The sequence below is a fragment of the Coturnix japonica genome, chromosome 1 (assembly GCF_054131305.1).
Source record: "Coturnix japonica strain WE chromosome 1, WE-NBRP24, whole genome shotgun sequence".
Lineage (NCBI taxonomy): Eukaryota > Metazoa > Chordata > Aves > Galliformes > Phasianidae > Coturnix > Coturnix japonica.
In genome coordinates this window covers 75996175-76017586 of record NC_140663.1, presented here as the reverse complement: position 1 = coordinate 76017586, position 21412 = coordinate 75996175, and the positions used below count along the sequence as shown (strand labels likewise).

The window sequence follows — 21412 nt, the reverse complement described above, 5'->3', positions numbered from 1 at the left end:
TATATGGGAGGCTTGGAAATGCGAGTGCAAGAGAGGTGTTATAAAGAAAAGTAGTAAGAGATGCTTTGAACAAAACTTGAATGCAGAATAATGTTTAAAGAGATGGTCAGTTGAAGTTGCGTGACAACAGTAGCAAATGAGTGATGCAGGGAAAAGTTAAAACAGGACATCTTTTATTTTTCATGATACCAGAACAAACAAGGTTGCACAAGACTTGGAAAAGAATTGGGAGATTTGGCAAGCATGGATGTAGTTGATACAAGGAGCTAATCTGTGGGAGCATGCATGTATGTCCTCAAGAATACAGTAAACATAACTCAGACCTGTACAGGGGGGATGTAGATTCATACATTAAATCCAAATGATAATGTGTTGCAGCACAGATGTCTGGTGATATACTCTGGGGCCTGAGACTGCTAAGAGTTCGATCAACTGACTGTAGATAGAAAAATAAAATACTTTGATGCTCCTTTCTATGCAGACTCATGTTTGCTCTAGGGATGGATTATCGGGCTTGTTGTGTCAATAAATATATTTTGGCAGTCCCATATTAAAGGTCCTCTGTTAGTCATGTCATCTCCAATGTTGTGTACTTGACATGATACTTTGTTTTTCAAAATAAAGCTTTCTTTTCATCTGCACTTCTGAATGCTTGGCTTATGAAGACGAGACATCTCTATTTGTGACATCAGGGGAATTACTAGTTGCCTTGTTATTTGCTGATATGAAGCAGACTGGTGAGGATGATAAGAATAATATCTCTAGGAAATGTTTAAGAAAAATCAATCTGGAATCTCTTGTAGGTGTTTAGATGATTTGGGACACATACTTTGCTTTCTAAAAACACAAAAATGTTCAAGATGAGTAAATGGCTTTGCTGTTAATGATTACTCTGGAAGTCATGCTTTTTCTTATCCTATGTAACAGATGGTTATGTCTGATTATGTAAAGATTCATTGGTGACATCAACCATATTTTAAGTTTGTTAATATAGTAACAGATACATAATCTGATCACAGCACTCCTGTTCTCCACCCCTACCTTCCATCTCCACTTTCCCTGAACCTCAAGGAAGTGAAAGTCATTCAGAACTTCAGCTTGCTTGTAGAACATGTCACCTTCTCCTGTTTTCTGCTATTTCTGCCCAGCAGGACTCGATATATTGATTAGAGTGAATGGGAGTCTGTAATCATAAACTGTAGTGCTTACTTAGCTCTGTGTAGCTTATACTGAAAAAAATAGTCTCTAGAAGATATGTAGCTATGACATAGCTTTACTACCAGAGCTGAAGAAGTCATTACCAGTCAAGGTAATGTGTTGATGAGGGTGCTGAATAAATCAAATCTTGCCTCCTGGGAGCTAAAAGCACATTAGGTTTCTGTTCAGAGCTGGCAATGGTATTTATTTTATTTCCCTATGGGAATGTCCAAGTCTCTTGAACCTTTTGCTTAACCTTCATCTTTAGGAATCAAAGTGTTTGTTTCATCTGCCCTCAGAGATGCTTTGTAGCAGTTATATAAATAATTACAGTTGAAACTGAAGTTCCCAGCCTTATTGTGAAGTGGGTCAAACTTCCATAGTTAAGTGTTTAATCAGAGGATGACTTGATTTTATCAACAGGAAATGCGCTTAAGTTTCTTTGTACTACTTCTTCTGAGATCTGAATCACACAGGTATCCAGTATATTTGGCAATACATTTCTGAGACTGTCTATATCCATCTGTCTTCCCAAGAGAGAGAAAATGCCAGCAAGTATTTTCCTTTATAGCTTTTCCTCCAAGTGTCTTGGTGCTCCTGTGGCACCTTGAGATTCCCTGTGATGTGTCTTATCTTTGCCTTGGGAAAGCAGAAGAATTGCCTTGTTGTTCTGGTGAAACCAGTTCACACTATTTACTCATGCAGCTGATCTTGACAAGAGGACTGTGCCATCCAAAGCGTCACCACCCTAGTAGGTGAACAAAGATGAGTGCTTAATAGCAGTGTGTAGCTGTGGCTTGTAAAATGGTTGGAAATATGGTCCCACTGTACTCAGTTATCTTCTCCTGCAGGCATTTGGATTTAAATCTGATTGGTAGAGTGATTAAAAAATGTGCTGAGATCCATTTGCCCCCCACCTCAGTTCCTTCAGCTGCAGTGTACTAGGAGAGGGATCTTCCCTGTGAGTCATTAGCTGCATTTTCAGCCTCCTACTCAATGTCACAAAGTCACCTGCCTCTTCTCTTGTAGCTTTGAAACCTTGAGTGTTACAGTAGCTTTTTGGACAGAGTGTTGAAGTTGGGGATGCATGGCTGGTATGTAGCCAAAAGGGCTCTGCAGCCTCTCCACACTATAGTGGCTTGCTGGCAGCACTGGCTGATGCTCACAAGCAGCCCATCTTTTTTTTCACAGGTGGACCTTCTTCCAGAATGTCCCCCTGCACAGGTAATCAAAGCCTGACTTCACATCGTTACTTGCACAAATTCAACATGCAGGTCCTGGATGGGATGGACAAAAAAGCATAGGGAGCACAAAGCAAATAGAGTAGTTGTGGGCCTACTATTCCCCTTTGGGAGCAGGTGAAGGGCCCTGTTGTGTATGAAGAGCCCTGTAATTTCACAGCAGCTGTTCTGTGCCTGTGAAGAGCTGAGCTCCTGGCAGCAGTGTACTGACTTTGGCAGCTTGGCCCTGTGTGAAGCAAGCCTCAGTCTACTCTGATCTTCTGGAGCTCTGCCTGAGGTGGTTTCTTAGCAAGGGCTTGAAGACTTAAAGAAGCAGGCAAAGACTGGGTGTTGTGCCAAAGTAGGTTTGGTCACATACTAAGTTAAATGATGTAGATGTGGTCTGTCTTTAAGAGTTGTGTGCAGCTGGTGCAGGGACTGTAGCTGTCTGATACAGAGAGGAGCACTGAGGACCAAGTGCTCCTTTCAGAGCCGATGTTTCCCTGGTGATGGTAGTTTCCTCTGTTGTCCCCTTTGGGACTTCTGTGAACTTAAAGTGACCTATGCAACTTCAGTCTGCTTTCCAAAGCCTGTTTAAGACTGAGGTCATTTTAGGTTAGAGCTGAGTACCTTTACATGAATCCCTTCTGCTGCCCCATTTCCATTAAGATTTGACTTCTTTTTTGTAGCATTTGTGTGCTAGTTCTGCAAAGCCAGTGTGTTCCTGCCCATTTTCCCCGCTGGCGTGTGAGCAGAGGCTGGCAGAAAGCTCACTGGCACTGCTGGCTGATGGCCAGCACCAGCTCTGGGAGAGTGGGTGAAGAGAGGGGAGCTGCAGAGACTGACTGAGTGTTGGCCAGGACTTGCGTGGACTGGATCGAGCTGCAGTCAGCTAGAGGAGGAGGAGGTATGTGTAGGCATGCATGTCTTCTGCCTTTCCATTAGCTTCATGCCTCAGTCAGTGTTATTTCTGAAATCGAACATATGCTTTACTCCTCGCTGTACGTGTCAAACTTGAGATTTTTGCATCCAAATCAGAGTAGTTACGAAAGTACACTGGTTAAGGAAAGTATATTGCCATTTAGAAATGGTTCAGAACGCTTCCTTGCATAAAGAATATACTAAATACTGCAAAGCAAGTGCTTCAGAATAAGCAGGGGATATTTTCAATCCAAACAGTATCGGTGTGTTTTAGTTGTTGTTTTTTTCCCAGGGAGAGGTTTATAGTGTTCCTTTATGATAAGAGGCTTTCTCATATTGATAAAAGGGCATTTACAGCTGTAATGTGTTCCCAGCAGGGTTTGTTTTTTTTTGTGTGTGTGCTTGAAGTGTATTTCCTTTTGTGTTTGCAAAATGCATTATTCAGTAGGCACTGTTCCCTCTGGATAGTGGGTTCTCCTGGAAACTATATCCTGTGCTGTCCTCTGGTAATGTGCATAGCTCAATTGCATCCTTATTGAGCAGAGAATAGTGCCCCATAAGGTTAAATATAGACCTTGTTAGGGTAGCTTTTGCTGAGTCCTATTTCCATGATATATAGTGGCTTGTGAAAGTGAGCTCATTCTGAAAGGAGTCCTGAAGGAGGATCTTTGCAGAGGTCTTGACAAATTCTAAACTGAAACACTGTATTTCAAGATTCTTCCTACTGTTCTTTGGTGGTGTGGGGGGAGAAGTAGAAAGCTAATCTGTAGTTGGCTGTGCATCTGAGAAGATATTTTGTCTCCCATCTTTTCATATCGAGTCTTTTGAGTTGCCTTTCTGCTTTGGAATGAAGCCAGGTTTCAATTTTTATTTTTGACTTAAATTGCAGCTTTGATTTATTTTTAATTGTATAGCCTGGTGTTAGCAACATAGTTTACAGTAACTTGTGTAGTGCTATATTTTCTTGCCTGTAGAATCTATAGTTGTGATAACTTTTGGTTTTGGATTTCATAGACTGTTTTCCAAGCTGTGCTCCACCATGATCTGATATTTTACTTGTATAGGCACTGATCAAGCATGAAACCTTCTGTCCTGCTCTTGAAAGGAGAAGGTGGCTGGTGAAGAGACAGTCAGGCCTTTGTGAGCAGGATTCCAGGCCAGCCATGTTCATGTCACAGCACATGACAAACAGTTGCGATACAGTCTTCCTCTTCAGTAGTCAAGCAGAGTTGCTTTTCAGAAACGTGATGCTTTAATCTGCATCAGGTCAAGAAGGGCTTGATGCCTGCAGTGGAGCTGGTGAGGGCTGGACTGCTGTTTGAGACGTGATGCAAGTGGGATATATGGGATTTTGTGGGGAACAGATTCCTATGACTTACAATGGCTGAGATGCCCTAGCAGTTTGCTTTTCTTATTTGATATGAATCATATGACCTATTAATTAAATACAACTGTGTGGATAATAAGGTAAGATCAAATAGCTCCTTATTTTAAAAAAAAGAAACAAAACCAAACAATAAAACAACAGTGTACACTGAGTCCCAAAGTGCACAATGTACTGTACACTTCACAGTAAGTCACCTGAAGTCCTGTGACTAGTTCTTTCCCTGTGCAAGTTTAATATCTTTGTTAATAGCAGGTTACTGCTAATAAAGCTTAAGAGTACTCAATAATCGGAAGTCATTTCTAACCCTGAATTTGTTTGTGATTCTTTTAAGGTCTGATTAGTATAGTTGGATCACTGTAAAGGAGAGTGGTGCTTGCCCTTCATAGGGTTAATATAGAACAAGTCTGACATTCAGGATACAGCCTCACACTCATTTGCTGAAGAAATCGAAAACTGTCCTAGGATTCTGGAAATATAAGGGAGTCTAGTCATCATGTCAGTGTGAGCTTTCACTGTGTTTCTGTGCCTAATAGCAAATATGAGCCCTTGATATATGTGTTAGACATGACTCCTGCAATGCTGTGTATATCTCAGTAGCTTGCAGCTAAAGAAGCAAACTGAAAGTAAGAGAATTCAGCAGAGCATGTAAACAAGTCTGGAAAAAAAAGTATTCCTGGCAATAGACTTGAGAAACTTTGTCTTCCAAAAGAAGGTAGAGGGTAGCTTGCTTGCAGCAGTTCACAAGATGAAGATAACATTCAGTCTATAGCTTGAATAGATTCTCCATACAATGGTGATCAAGAAGGTAAAATGAGTGTGTAATTTTTCTTACCCAGAAGGAAATTTAATCATCACCGCTCTAATTTTAAAGCAGGAGTTTTGACACAGAATAGGTGTTTGTAGGATGCACAACATATGCTTTGTAGGTTAGATGGAATGGTTCTAATGAAACTTTCTGGACTGAAGAAATGACTGTAGTGGGATCAGTGCTTCATAGATGAAAGGGTCCACTGCCCAAATGTGCTGTGGGAATTGTTTCTTTGCTTATAGGTAAGTTTTGCCTGTATCTGCTTTGAAGGAAGTGAAATCCTAGTTTGTCTTCTGTTGCTGAATGAGTCTTTTGTTTAGGGTTATTGACACAGGTCTCTCATAGACTAATGAAACTTCAGACTTGGAAAGTTTAGTGTTGGATTGTTTTTTTGCATTTCTCCTTCTACAGATAAGTTTCAAAGATACTTCTGACTTAAAGCGCTCTTTGTACAAAATTCATCTCCCACTGTGTGTTGTCCTCCTGAAGACTTTTAATATTGATACTAAGCAGAATTTTAGATATAGTGGAAGAGGAGAAAACAGTGCATTCTTTGAGAATGCAGAAGTTTTACCAGAGGTGATTAATGGCCTTTTTAATGTGCTAATGTAGGTTTAAAAGTAATTTGTCTTCAGCCACCCCTTGAAACCTGATAGGAAAGTATAGATCAAGTTTGTCTGTATTTGGGGGGCAGCACAGCATTTGGGTCTTCAGGAGAGGTGGATAGCATTAGATCTCCTTGCTTGTGGACTGGAGAGCAAAAGCAGTGGTCTCATTGGCCATGTTCTGATGTTTAAGTGAGGCTTCTGAACATAAAAGGAGAAAGGCAGTTTGTTCATAGGCTTATTTGAACGTATGACCTCAAGCACATGACAGTAACTGATTCCAGGACTGAGGAGTTTATTTGGAGGCTTGTGTGAATCTCTTAAAATCAGGTGATGTCCGAGTTGCGAGTTGTTGTCTTAGTGAGGTCATCTGACCTGTGCTCTCAGCTTTTTGTATATACTTCTTCATGTCAAAAATACAGACTGCAAATTGTCTGGTAGCGTGTAGTTTTGTGGTGTCTCAAAACAAGATCAGAATGTTAACAAACCGTATGCAAAATTATTACTGTCATTTGCAAGCTTTAAAAACGTGTACACAGCTCTGCTGAGGTTGACTGTTTGCATGCTTAGCTATCTGCAATCAAACTATTTCCATACAAGTAGCTTTTTTTGTGGAACCTTTGGGACGGGGTTTAGCTTAATTTTCCTCCATGGTTTGCTAAGTGGCTCAAATTATTTGCATTGTCCACACTTTGGTGTTGTAAATGTGAAAGGACACTGTTTTTAACAGGCTTTCATCATATAAATAACTCAGGTTAGTCTTATTTAAGTTGATCTTATTTCTGGAACTTGACTTTATATGGTTGGACTCTGGTCCATTTCTAAACAAGGTATGTTAATCGTTTGGTTCAATGTCTTCAGGTAGTACCTGATCCTTAAGTAACTGCCTTTATAAGACACTCTGGATGATGCTGAAGAGGATTTTCTGCTTATGTTGTTTTACAGATGTCTGGTATATTTAGTGGCTTTAGATAAAGAATACCAGTATGTTGTTGATTGGACTTAATGGTTTGCTTAGTGATCAAATATAGCATGCCCAGAAATGCCTAAGATTATCCTGAGGCAAAGTGTTTGCCTGATGACTTAATACATGTATATTTCTAAGTTTAATTATAAGCTGCTGTTTTCTTCTGTTAAGCTCTATAGTGCAGCTGAATGTCTACCTTTCTTGTTTTAATATTTGATGGTAAGTTTTGTAACCTGGAGATGGCAACCTGCCTGAGATACTGCTGTGTTATGAATATTCTAATGGTGATATGAGAGATGCCATATTCATATAAATGCAGGTGTCTGTTTTCTTCTTATGAAGGAAATCCGTATTCCTGGTTGTATTAAAAATGTTCCTGTTGTTTCCAGAGTCCATTGACTGATGTCTTAATCACTGAGCTGCGTGCTGAGTGCATAATAATTACAGATCTAAGTGAGCATACTCTTCATACAAAATAAGGAATAGAAAAGGTTAAAAAGCTTCAACGTGCTCATTTTTCTTATGCTGATTAGATAAGAGTTTGGCATGGGTTCTTCATAAGCATTCTAAGAGCTTCATAGAAAAGTACAATTAATAAGAGTGTTTCTTACTGCTTATCATGTGACAGAGAGCCCTTGTCAGTGGTAGTAAGGGATTCTCACACAAGCTGTAGCAAGTTTTATGCTCTAAAGAAATTGAATTTCTAAGTAAAACTCCAGATTCTCAAGGTTTGGATTCTTGTAGCTCTTGAGCTGGCTGATTCAGGCAGTGGTATAAAAGTGCTTGTGATTCTGTAACATCTCAATTCTCTCTTCCTGCTTCATTTTCTCTTGTAACCAATGGTTGATTTCAGTATTTCTCAGTTCGGAGAAAGCTCTTCCTCCTTAAAAGCATGGCTTCATATGTCAGACTGGAAGACTTTCAATTTTCTTCTATTCTGGTGGCAGATGAGTTCTTTCCTCCTTCTCATAGTTTGAGTAGTGTTATCACAGGTTCAGACTTCAGCCTGACAGTCACGGCTATGTAATGTGCATCTCTGCAACTACAGGTGGAAACTTCACAAATTGGAGGTAGCTTCTAATTTTTTCCCATGTCCTTTCTTTCTTTTTTCCCTCTTAAGTGTTATTGGAAACAACCCTTTCTCGATGGGATGCAGTCATTGAATACCTGTTTCAGATGATCAGTGAAAAGTGTGCATTTCATAGCATGACATGAGAAGGCCAAGAAACCAATTATTGGAGTACCTGTCTTCTATTAATACAACACTTGTAATTTCAGAAATAGCTGTAATAAAACTGTGTAAGCATACAGCTTAGAAGATGGGTCTAAGATAGCCCTGTTGGTTGCACCTAAAGCATTCATTCTTCCTTCCCTTCTGGGAGAAGCACCTATTTTGTCTGTCTCCCTCACTGCCTTTTCCATTACAGTGCTCAGAACATCAGTGGACAGCAAGTGTGTGCTCTCTGCTGGTCAGACATAAAGACTTTCTGTTATTAGAGGTAATGTGAGGTAACATTTAGGAACTCAGTATCCTTTTAAAGCAAAACTGAGTTGGAAACTTTGTCCTTGGTGTATTTTATTCACGTAAACACCTTTACTTGTGTTCCCGTGGCTGAAGAGTTGCATTCTAAACTGTGAAAGCAACCATGGATGTATCTAAAGGGTGCTGGCCAACTGATGTGCTGCAGGAGTGTGCCAAAACTGGGTGTTTTCTAGTAAACATAAGGTTATATAGTTAAAAGTGGTTCTTCTGCTGCCTCCCTTCTTCCCCCACCCAGAAAATAAATAGCCACTGGTCTTCTAATAGAAACGAGTCTAAGATATATGCCAAGGTTTGGAATGATACAGGTGCTTCAGGGGAGAATAGCAGCCATATGCTGTTAAGATTTTTAGAAAGGAAGCTTTGGCTTTTATTCCTATAGATCTAGTTATAGCAGCTAGCAAAAATCCCTTTTGTAGTAACATTTTTCCCTCAGTGGCAGTCTAATTAGAAATTGGTGTTGCAGGTGATGTCCTTCTGTCCAGCTGGTGGCCTGTGTGAGGACCTGATCCTCTCTGTCACCTCTTGTGCTGTGGTTTTGCTCCCTCTATACAGAGTCTATGCTAGAGGAGACTTAGCCCTGCAAAGGCTGTCTTATGTTTTTGAGTGGAATAGGTTGACATCAAGCAGCTGTAATGCCTTATAACCAGCATCTGATCTCATACAGCATGGACCGTCCTGTCCTAAATTCTGGGGAGCACAGCCTTGCATAAGGGAAGATAGTTACTGAAACTTTGTCACATTTAGATGCCACCAGTTCCTTATTGCTCCTTTGATGTTAGTTTGCTCTTTAAGATAAAGTTACAGATCTAGCAAGAAGATGTTTAATGGCTGAAAATAAATCTGTTTGCATAACCTTTCACCATTCTTTGTTGCAGCTCTCAAGTTCCACTTACAAATACAGGAGTGAGGAATTCAAGAGACAGTTTTCTCATCTGCCAGATTCAGAAAGACTCATAGTAGGTAAGACAATTACACCAAAAGCTCTTGTATTAGGCTAATAATTTCCAACTGCAGCTGTACCAAGGCTTTTTTTTAATGGCATATTCAATCTTTAGCTGAGAATTTTCTATTCTCTTATGTCTAAACTGCTATAAAATACCTGTAGGGAAAGCCAGACCCAAAGTCCTCTCCTGTACTGCCTGCTTTTTCAAAGAACAGACTGTTATTTGAGTTGAGAAGTGAAGAAAAACATACAGAATTATTTGATTCATTTGGGTGAGAGCTTCTTGATTTCTTTTACTACTTCTTACTGAGTGACAAAATACCCACTGGAAGTGGTGAAGGTGTGACTGGTGCCTGTTAGTTGACAAGCTGGGAAGAAAGGGTTACTCTACAGTATCATGGTTAGCATTTAGCCTGTGGGTGAAACATACTTGTATTGACTTGTACAATGCAAGTGTAAGAACAAAGGTAGAATTAAATTCTAAGAGTGCTGGATTTGTTTTATGTTCTTTTCAGTGTGGATGACCAACTTGGTAACTCTTGAAGCATTGTTATTGCTCATTTTCTATCCTTTGAGTGTTTGAAGAGTCCTCTGTATTTTTTTGAAGAGGAAACTAATAATGGTTGAATTAGTTGTTATAGATGTTATAAAGGCAAAGAATGTTGCTTCGTTGACCTAGTTAAGCAAACAGATCATACTTTGCCTTTAGCATTTCCTTTGCTTTCTGGAAATAAGCCTGAACCATTGCCCTTGACACCTTGATTGGTGCAGATTCAAGGACTGAAAGTGACATAGTGGGAACCTGTAATTTAAGACTCTGAAAGACAAGTGCCAGCTGTATATTTAAAGGACATAAAAACTGGTAAATGAAAGAAAAATCATGGGATATTCTTGGAAAACCAAAGACTTTTTTTTTACTGTCCAGTATATCAAAGTTGTTCATTCCATACTGGAAAGAGTGCAGGGGCAACCAAGATGATCAGGGGATTTAGAGCACCTCTCCTATGAGGAGAGATTGGGACTGTTTGGCCTGGACAGTTCAGGGAGAATCTCTTAGATGTCAATAAATATCTGTAGAGAGAGTGTGGAGACGATGTAGCCAGGCCATTTCTAGCTGTGTTTGGCACCTGGACAAGAAGCAGTGGGGAGAAGCTGGAGCAGAGGAGGTTCTGGCTGAACATTGAGAAGCGTTTTTTTACTGTGTGAGTGAATAACTACTGGCACAAGTTGCCTGGAGAGGTTATGGAGTTTTCCTCCTTGATGATCTTCAAAAGCTACATGATCTGGCTTTCTCTTCTTGAACAGAAGAATGGATCAGGTGGCCTCCAGAGGTCACTTCCAGCCTTAACTGCTCTATGGTTCTGATGGGATGGCTGCAGGAGTAGAAGTATAACTCAGAGTAGGTGTGATGAGGAGCACAGTGCAATGTGAGGTGTAGGGAAAGAGTCATCTGGAGAAGAATTTTGGACTATAGCGTCTAACTTATTACTACTGTGTTTCTTTAGAACTCTACCTGCCTGTTTTGCACTGAGGTAAAAAAATCCAAGGGTGACAAGTGTAAAATCCTACCTCCTTTGCCTGTAGTGTTGTATTTTATTCCATTTTTGTTTCTTGCCTTGCAGGTGAGTCTATTTGTGCTGTCTGAGCATTGAGTAACAGCTGCACTAAGAATTGGACATTTTTTTTTATACAGAAGTAGCATAACTTTATCTCTATATAACTTTATTTCTACTCTTTTGAAGGGAAATCCAGGACTATTTCTTAAATTGTAGTGAAAACTTTGCAGATGCATATTTACCGTTAACTTAATATGATGAGAGACTTCTGAACTTCTTGCAACTTGGACAAGAACTGTATTCATCTTTTTGGTACATACAAAATAAAAGTGATAGCTTGGAAAACAAAAAGTGTTTTTCAAAATAAAAAAGGAGGAACGCTTTGATACTTCTACAGTTGAAATCATCAAAGTTCTGTGTGAACAGGTGCTAATTATGTACAGAAAAAACACAGAGTAACATCTAGGTTGGAGCTTTCAGAAGTGGTCTGTCTGTCTTAACTTTTTTTCTGTATGACTAAAGGGACCTTTGGCATTTATTTCCATATGTTCACTTTAGTACCGAGTGCTTCTAAAAGTGTTTGACTCTTCAGGCTCTTCACAAAAATTCTCTCAAAGATTTAAAAGTGCAAGCAAATCCTCACATCTCAGTTTTGATCAGCAAGTATCTGATGATGGGTAATTGCATTCCAGATGAAATATATTCCTTAGTAGGGATGTTACAGCCTGAGGCAGCGTCATAATAAAAATGATAGTCAAGTGATGAAAATATCCCTTGCTTGAAGAACTGGATTGCTTCAAGCTGTCTTGTAGTGTCTTAATCTGCAGATAGTTCTAGCTAGTGGTAGGATCTGTTCGGTGGAAAATTATTGTTGTATTACAACGTATGAACTACTGTTACGTAGGAGTTGGCGGTATAATCTGTTATGCTATAAATTGGATGTGCATCACTTTATTTAGGCTCTCTAACGTTTGACTTGTGATTACTTCTCCCATGTATTCCTACTTCTCTGAAAACATAGGATAAGGCACATGAGATTAGTATATGGAATATTGTCTTTACACAGGTATTTCCATTGAGTCTGACCTTGAAGTGTTCCCAGAACAATGGTTTGGGTGCAACCCAATGCAAATCTGCCGTCAGAGTTCAGAAGAGTGAAAGAAATGAATTTTTATTTGTATTGTAATACCATTATCTCATTTTAAGCTAACATGCTTGGGTATACTGAACTGTAATAAGTGAGTAAACTTTCTCTCTATGCATAGATTACGCCTGTGCACTCCAGAAGGATATCCTGCTGCAAGGACGCTTGTATCTCTCTGAAAACTGGCTCTGTTTCCACAGCAACATTTTCCGATGGGAGACTACAGTAAGATTTCTTAGTGTACTTCAAGCCCATTTCTTTGTTCTTGGACGTAAGGTTTGTTTGAGGGACTCTTATCCTGTCCATCTCACGCTGAGCCTGTATCCCTGAGTGGAAATGCAAATCTGTTGTGCCATAAAATGAAAGTAGTCTTGGAAATGTCTATATGCAGAAACAAGCCGTGAGCCTGCTCAGTCATTCAGTATAGGAAGACATTTGGCAGTTGTTTTCCTCTGGTATCTTAAAGCTGATCTTTCACTGTTCTTTAATGATATATTTTATATATAAATCATAAATATATGTATATATATATAGGTGGTGGTGATGTATCAAAACATGCAGCTGTGAACACTGATAACTTAATCTCTTGAATTCTATCTGCTTTGATGTACACATTGCAGGCAACAAATAGTTTGTGTACTGAAGAGAGTATAGAAATACTCAACTAAAAATCAAGCTTAATTTCATCAGATGGATTCGATGATCAAATTTTTCTGGTAGAACTTGTATTTAAAAAGGAAGCCTATCCTTTTGAAGTCACAGACTGTATGGTTTTATATAGTTGATACTTTGCCCTTCACTGTGAAGTGTTGCTGCAGGGGTGGAAGGAAAGAAGAGAGAACTGCTTGCTTCTCTAATCCTAATATGAAAGAAGAGGAAATTGCTCTTAAATTATCTTGATTTGCTCCAAATTTGGAGTGCTTGCTGTGAAGGTTAGAAATTAGAGACAACTGCCTTCGCAGTCTTATTTGTATTTCATCCTGGTGTTTGGGATTAAGGTTTGAGTTCTTCTTGCATGTTCTATGACTTTTCATTGAAAGTAACTTAAATCTAAAAAAATTCATTCTCTTTCTGCTTAGATTTCTATTGCTTTGAAGGATATCACTTTCATGACAAAGGAGAAGACTGCTCGGCTCATTCCAAATGCCATACAGATCGCAACAAAAGGAGAGAAGGTGAAAAGCTGAATCTAAAAACATTTGTCTTATAAATGATAATTTCCAGAACTGAGCACTTCTGGTTTGGAATAAGTAGCTTTGCCTGACAAGTTTTTCAATGTTAGTAGAATTAGAAGGCAGACCTGCAAGCTGATGTACACAAAGGCCAAACTATCAACTCTAGCTTGATTCCAGACCCCACTGCTAACACTGATGCAGTAACCTAAAAGGGGAGTTCTTGTCCTACTGGTTATCAAAGCCTACTTAATAACTAAAAATACAAGAAATGAATTCAGAATGCCTTTGAATTGGTTGTTTTTGTGTTCAGATTTAAATGTTCCATAAGAAATTGCTGGAAGTGAAAGGACTGTGATACGTGGGCTTTGGAGTCATGGAGAAATCTACACATAAACGACCCAATTTTATATAGTGGAAATAGTTGTTTTCTGGAACTTGAATTTGGATGAAACTGAAAACTGTGATGCGGAATGCTCTTATGTCCAGTGTATGATACCTCTTCTGGCAGTGCCTCAAAAATGAGACTTCTTGACTGGATACAAAAGAGAATTTTCTAGGATAATTCTGGAGCTGTTCTCTCTGAAGGGGCTGTGATTCCTGTTCAACATTTGGCTGTTTCCTCTCAATTTCTTCTAAAAAGATTAACTTCTTTCATCAAGAAAGATATTTTTTTTCCTCTACAAAACCAGCTTCTAAATAGTTTAAAACTACAAATGGCGCGTCAACTTGATCTCCTGTTTCAATTATTATTTATTATTTTCACATACCATGTGAAAAGATTTAATACAAAGAGTCTGTAGAGGTAGGATGGAAAGGGCTGTGACCTTTAAGAAATAGGCATATACATCTGATTTGTTCCACTTCCCATGTGGAAGTGGGCCTAAGACTTTAACTATGTATTTAATTGAGGGGTACAAATGGTTGCAATTGGATGCCCAGATGAGCAAGAGCTGTTTTATACTCTGACTACTGGGGATCTAACTGTTGCTTGTTAGAAGTGATAAAAAGTGTTTAATGTGAGGAATATGAGAGGAACATGCAATTACTGAGAACCTTAAGATATTTAAGGTATAAGGAAGTGTTGTGGTTTTTTTAAATAGCTACAAGTGAGCTTTTAATACCTTTTTTTCCTGCAGTTTTTCTTCACATCATTCAGTGCAAGAGACAGAAGCTACCTCAGTATCTTTCGCTTATGGCAGAATGTGTTGTTGGATAAGGTAAGCTTCTAAGTGCTGATGCCTGTGGCTAAATAACGAAACAATCTTTTGTAATATCACAGAATCACAGAATTGTAGGGGTTGGAAGGGACCTCTAGAGATCATCGAGTCCAACCCCCCTGCCAAAGCAGGCTCCCTACACCACATCACACAGGTAGGGAGCCTGTGCTGAGCCTAATATATGGAGATGCATCTTGAGAGGATGAGAGACTTTCCTGAAGAAAAAATTAACTCTGTCTTGACACATAATTCTAACCTCATGGTCTCTTTTACCTCCTTGCACTTCAAATTACAAATCAGCTTCCTATCCTTTTCTCCTGTATACTGCTGTGTATTGCATTGCTGGTTACCTTTGAAGATAGGTTGCATGCTTCTCTAAACTAACTTAAGCAGATATTGGTATGTATTTCTTTCAAGATTTCTATGGCTAACTTTTAATCAAATGAGCAAGCACCTTTTTCAATGAAAACTTTCTTTTCCTTTTAGGGAAAAAAAAAAAAAAAGAAAAAGCCAAAAGTCACCTTCTCAGATAAGATAGAACCTTTGCCAGCCATTCAGTGTAATTCCCATGACCTTGAATAAAGGAAACCAAAGTAGACTGAATATTATGGGAGTGTATTTTGGCAACTCCTGCTTGTTAGGTTGATTTATATTTCAATTTGTGGGCACATAAGCTAATCTTTCTAAAAATGTACTGACAATTTTGTTGCAGAACATCAGTGTCAGTAATGCAGTTTTGGAAAACCATCTCCTTCCTGTTTATGGCTCTCATTGTTTAAATATCCCGATGTATTTGTAGTTGAACACTGAAATATCTATATATAAACTCTGTAGTGCAGTGGTACCCAAAGGCTTAAAGCTGTTGGACGACTTATGCAGTTGCCACAAACATTTTTGGTTAAATGAGTGTTAAGGCAGCCCGGAGGCACTTGTGTAACCAAGAGCTGAAAAGTAAGGAAAGTGCCAATTAAGGCAAAATGAATCTGTTTATGAAAATCTTTACTGCTTATTCAAACTGAATCAAGTTATGGAGAGGCACTGAGTAGATGAGCACATGCCCTCATCACGGGGACAGTATACATTTGAAAGGTATATCTTACCTCTGTGGATCTGGTGTGGTATGCAGTGCTGTGAGCCTGGTGTTTCTGGGATGTAGTTGTCAAAGGGATCCTGTCGGAATCTGTGAGGTTTGTGACAACATAATGATCTTTCCGGAACCATTTCCAAAAGGATGTGGTTTTAATGTTTCCTCTAATAGCAGCTAGATGTTTTAAACCCTATGGATAATATGGAAAATATCTAACAGTCTGGGCAATTACATGGTATTGTTGAGCTATGAAATAAAATTATTCATGTCTTGCCTGTAGTAAACAACTAAGCAATTGTCACAGTGCTGGTTTGCGCCACCTGATGGTAGATAATCCCAGAGTTGCAGATTTTGATCCTGAGGTTTGGAATTGCGTGTGCTTCAAGTCATGTTAGCACAGCAGTTAATTTCAGTTGCTGGCTGTGGCCTCTTCAGGACTTCCTAGCTGTTGAGTTTGTATTACATGGTCTCGCTTCTTCTGAAGAGTGACATACCTGCTTTACCTGATGTACTCTAAGCTTTTACCCCCTGCAGAACTTGTCAGGAGGGTCAGCATGCTCTTTACCAGATCTCCATCTTGTGGCCATTTTGCCTTGTACTTAAGTGTCATGTTCAGAGACAGTTCAATGAGTAGCCTTCTGTGAAGTCTGCCTTTTTGATTAGGAATTGCTCTGTGTAGAAGAAAGACATGGAACAGCATGTAGCCATTTACTCTAAGCTTAATTAGGCCAAGGTGCTGATTTTCTTCATGTTCTGGTAAGGATTCCTGATCACTTTAGCTGAGCTGTAGCTCGTAGCTTCTCTGTAGTTGATGCCCTTCAGCTTTGGTTCCCTTTAGAATCAGTGGGTTCCTTCCTCTTAAGATGGCACTTTTCTTTTTAAAATGTCCATGTGAAGACTTCTGTTTGGGGTGTGGTGGAAAATCCACATTTAATTCCTGTTGCAAAATGTAGTTAAAGTGAATCTTCTAGGGTTTGTTTTTTTTTTTCATTGTTTTTGAAATGCTTCTGTTTGGAAGGGGAGCATCATGGAAAATAAGGAATCATTAATGTAGGTCTGGAAGAGACATGACACCAACCTTGATAAAACAGATAGCAGCTTTTACATCCACCAAGCCTTTAAATAATGCATCAGTTTATTAAATCAGCCATGATTCCTGCTTTGCAACCGGCTTTCCAAATCGGCAGAAACAACTTTAGTAGTTCTTGTTAGCGATAGAAACAGCAATGATATTCATACCGTCTCTTTATTCTCCTGAAGTTCATGGATGTCAAATATCTCCTGTTTGAGAGAGAAGGAAGGAATTACAATATAATTCAGCAGGTTATTCAAATTCCAAATAAACACAGTGTTCCTTATTTCTAATAGGACGAGATATTAACTCAGTCTCAATTCCTATGAGTCCTTTTCCCTAGAGTTGGATCATTATTCTTCACTATTCCTTTGCTTTGCTGGGTAGAGATTTGCACCAGTCTCCAGGTACTGAAGCAGATATGACTGTGAGTGTGAGAAGGGATCAGAACTTTAGTTGAACTGTGGTTCTTGTGGCAAACATCCTCTGGGGCAGCAAATCAACCAGCTTCTAAGGCTAAGTTTTGAAAAAGACTTGTTGCACCTTTGCATTCAGCAATAGGTTGTTTTAGAGATCAAAGAGGGCTCCGGTCGATTTCTGACCTTTGTGTTCAGGCAGTTTTAACTGAACTGAATGTTCACTGTTACCCTTTGCCATTGTAATCAAGACATTGGGCAAAATTCCATGTAAGAGTTGCTTGGTTTGAGAGTGTGTTTATGTGTGTGGGGTGTCTCTAGATTAAACCTTTATGGAGTATCTTGTCTTTACTTTTGCACCTGCCCATGAGGGTAAAAATCAGTAGCTTTGCTTATGGTGTTTTGTAGGACTGCCTGTTTGATGCCACCACTTTGACTGGTGTGACATGAAATATTGATGCTGTGTTACAGGTTAAAAGGAATTGCTTCTTGTAGCCTTTCTTTTTTTGTATACAAAGAACTGAGAAATATTCTAGCGCAGACCATCTCCTTGAGTGGGCAGAGTAATCTGGGTTTAGTTTCAGCTTTACAAGGTTCAGAGCCGTTCCAGACCGCTTCTGCTCAGAGACAGAAATCTGAGCCAGAAAAGCCATGCCCTCTTTGCCTTTAGAACTAATCTTTTCTGATTATAGCAGAGCAAGTCTGATTTGAAGCTGGGCTGACTGTTAATGACTTACTGTATCTAGCTGAGCTTGAAGTAATTGAGCAGATTGCAAGAATCCTGTCTCTAGAAACAGAAGTTAGTAATATTGATGTTTTAAAACCACAGGAAACAACTTTATAGATTCCTAAAATGCACAGCTTGTAGTTTTTCTTCTTTCTGTGAACCACCGAGTTCCCTTTCCAAGGGCAGGCTGATATGCCTGCAGACTGTGCTGATGAGCGTAGTGATGCTTAGCCATTGTCAGGTCTCTTAGGACTGGAAATAAGCAGGAGAAGGACTGGGCAACAGGATGAAGGTGGCCTTGTGCCTACCATTGAATCTCTGGTGGAGAGGTGGGCTCTCTAAGGGTATACCTCAGTCGTGTTTTAAACACAAGTAGGCATGGTCTGTAAAGAAAACAGCTGAATCACACAGTGTGTCCCTGGAAGGAAGGTGAGGCAGCTGGTGCCGGTTGTTGGGATCTGTGCTCTCTAGGTGCGTGTTCAGTGTTGTACCGGGACAAAGGAAGCGTTACAAGTAAAGGCGGTGATCAGTGCTCGAGGAAAAGCCCGTCTGTCCCCTCACAGAGCACCCGAGGCCGCCCGTGGCTTCGCGCCTCCCCGTAAGGGAGGAGGGCGAGGGGCCGCGCGGTGCCGGCCCGGGGGCAGCCCCTGCGGCTGTGAGGCCGGGCCCTGCCGCCGAGCAGGAAGTGGCAGCGGGCCGGGGTGGCCCGGGAGCGGCGAGGAGGAGCCGGCCGGAGGCTACGAGCCCGGAGGGTGAGGGGGGAAAGTGCCGGGCTGTGTTTGTCGGGAGGGGCGTGCGTGTGGAGCGGGGCCGCCACCCGGCGTGAGGAACCCACCGTGTGTAGGTGAGCGTTTACTTGGATGCCTGCGGAGCGGCCTTTTTTGGGTGGCTAAAATTGCAGGTAGTGTAACGCTGCAGGCGGAGCCAAGAGGTGGAGGGGATCGTTTAAAAGCTCTTTAAATAATGCACGAGTATTTAATGTGATCATTTCATGCAAATAGTAAGCAGACCTGTGTTACTGCCTCATTAGCATGATTCTGTTCCCTTGATCAATATGGATCGTGACTGTGGCACATTTTCCAGTGCGATGCCAGTCTTTGACTAAATACCCCAACAACAGTATTGCTGCAGTTCCTTTATTATTTTTTTTTATTATTATTTTTATGTGGGTTTTTTTATTATTTATTTTTGCCTTTTCCTGCCAGAAAAAGTGGACTTTGAAACTAGTTGCTTACTTTGCTGATATGAGTTGGTTGTAACACTCACTTCCCTAACTTTCCTGATGGTCAGAGGGAGTGTGGAATTCGTGGAGCTTATAGGGAGAAGAGTGGCCAGCTGTGAGACACAGTATTTTACCTATGGAGCTTGTAGCAGTGTGTCCCACTTGCTGCCCTGGGCTGCTGGCTGAGCTAGCACTGATGTCTACAGTGACTGCTAGTCTCTTGCTGCTGGTAGAGTGGTCTAAACATCCCGAGGAAACAGGTGTGGATCTGTTAAGTTTGTCTGGGATCAAAGGGGGATGAGTGACTGGCTGGCTGTTAGCTACTGGTTTTGTGCCATGTCTTGTGAAACTCAGGAGGGGGATGCTTTGAAGGTATTTCTGAAAACGCTGGTGACAGATGAAGTTGCAACTATGAGCATTTTTTTTTTCTTGAAATGCTACTTTTTTAATGTCTAGTGTTATTGGTTGAACAGTGAATGGTCGGTGCATGGAGTAGATGGGAGTTCAGTTCCCCAAAATGCTGAAATCTAATCTTGAAATGTGATACCTAAATGCTTGCAGACCTTGTCAGAAGTGAGGTTAAAGGCTGTGGCGTAATTCAAACTTCTTACTGTTTTGCCTACTGTGCCTTACTGCTCCATAGCATAGTTCTTAACTAGCTCGCTTTCTTTCAGAGGCTGACCAAGCAGGAATTCTGGCAGCTGGTGCACCAGAGCTATGGCACTGAGTTGGGCCTGAACACCGAGGAGATGGAGAGCTTCCACTCATCATCAGAGGACAATGGGCAGTGTCGGTAAGAGGAGACTATAAAGCTTATTGATATACTCACGGGGAAGCAATGTTCTCTTACTTATTATTATTATTTTCTTTAGAAACTGTTTTCCAGAGTGATCCTGTAGCCTTACCTGAAAGGTTAAGCCCAGAGTAAAATGATGCAGAGAACTGCATAAACTTAATATGCATAAAAACTCTATTGCGTTCATTGTCTAAAAGAGGAACGCTGCTGAGGCCCCTTACAGAGGGAGATAGGAAGACCTTGTTGCCCCTGGATCTGCCCGGGGGGGAGGGCAAGATAGCTTAAATATCAACTTTTTCTCCTGATAGTGTTTAGTCAGGATCTATATGCCCTTCAACAGGTTGGAAGGGCTGAGTGGAATAGAGCTATATCTGCTGTTCAAACACTTTTCCTCACTCCATGGAGACTGAAATGCTTACTTTGTTGTCCCTGTGTCTCAGGTCTTAGCTTATTTTATGTACGATAGCCAGGTTGAACTAGAAAGCTAGAAAAAACTAAATATAGATATCTTTCTGGAGCGGTTTTGTTGATTTATTGGAATAAATATGACCTATCTTATGAGCAGTCTGTGTAATTGTAACAGTGGAGTTTTAATTTTGTATCCATATGTAAATAAATACGACTTTGTAAAATTGAACAATGTAACTTGCATCTCTTTTTCATTCCTGCATTATCTGAATATGTGTAAGAAGAAAATAGATCACTACAAGCTTCAAAAAATGTCCCATGGAGTATTTCCTGGGTTTTATGTGTTTAAAAACATAAAAATAAATAAATGCAGTACTTTGCAACTCAGGAATAATGGATGCAGGAAAAAAGTCTCAAAGTTTCCTCAGGCACTTTCCAAGTTTGCTTAAAGCTACCTCTGTTTCTCTGCGCAGTGCGTGCTTTCTGTCTCACCTGTGCTTGGTTTTTACTAACAACGTAGGCAAAAGCTGGATTTATTGGGGTGATTATGGTGAGTAACATGGCTTGAGAGGTTAACGAGGTAGATGTGGGATGAATGAGTCAGTAGCTGTTAATATTAGCAGAATAACTGTGGTGTGAGTGCAGAAATTGCCCATGAGAAGGTTAAAATGGAGATGAGAATTGCATTGTTCATTTTTATACAAAGCCATGCTTCTATACTTCCTGTGGCTCCAAATATATCTTATTTCTTCCTTTGGACAGATCCAGCATTTGTGATGAGCCTGGAGAAAGGGATGACAAACTACCTAAAACAGTCGGTTTAGTTCGGGAATCCACAATTCAAGCAGAAGGAGAATCGCTCAACAGACACGCGTTGTCAGGTGTAAGTGCTGACTCAGTCTTTCTTGCTATTCATAACTGATAAGATATATGCTGAGCTCATCTATCTGTAAACATAAGAATGCATGGGAATTACAATTTGTGGAATTCATTGGGAGTAG

At 40.2% G+C, this 21412-nt stretch overlaps 1 protein-coding gene across 13 annotated transcripts in view; it reads left to right on the top strand.

Moving 5' to 3' along the window:
* GRAMD1C (GRAM domain containing 1C) overlaps nt 1-21412 on the top strand; it is a 42657-nt gene that overhangs the window by 4839 nt on the left and 16406 nt on the right. For 8 of the 13 annotated variants that reach the window (XR_014945374.1, XM_015875660.3, XM_015875650.3 and 5 more), the window contains exons 3-8: nt 9524-9608; nt 12413-12516; nt 13371-13466; nt 14603-14683; nt 19882-20000; nt 21174-21294. Coding sequence is in view for 12 of the 13 variants with exons in the window: in XM_015875660.3 (XP_015731146.2) it covers nt 9524-9608; nt 12413-12516; nt 13371-13466; nt 14603-14683; nt 19882-20000; nt 21174-21294 (606 nt within the window). In the remaining variant the exon portion in view is untranslated. Of the gene's footprint in view, nt 1-3186; nt 3325-9523; nt 9609-12412; nt 12517-13370; nt 13467-14602; nt 14684-18610; nt 18830-19032; nt 19468-19881; nt 20001-21173; nt 21295-21412 lie in introns of those variants that run through there. The other 5 variants (XM_085545161.1, XM_085545169.1, XM_085545178.1 and 2 more) reach the window with 5 other exon arrangements.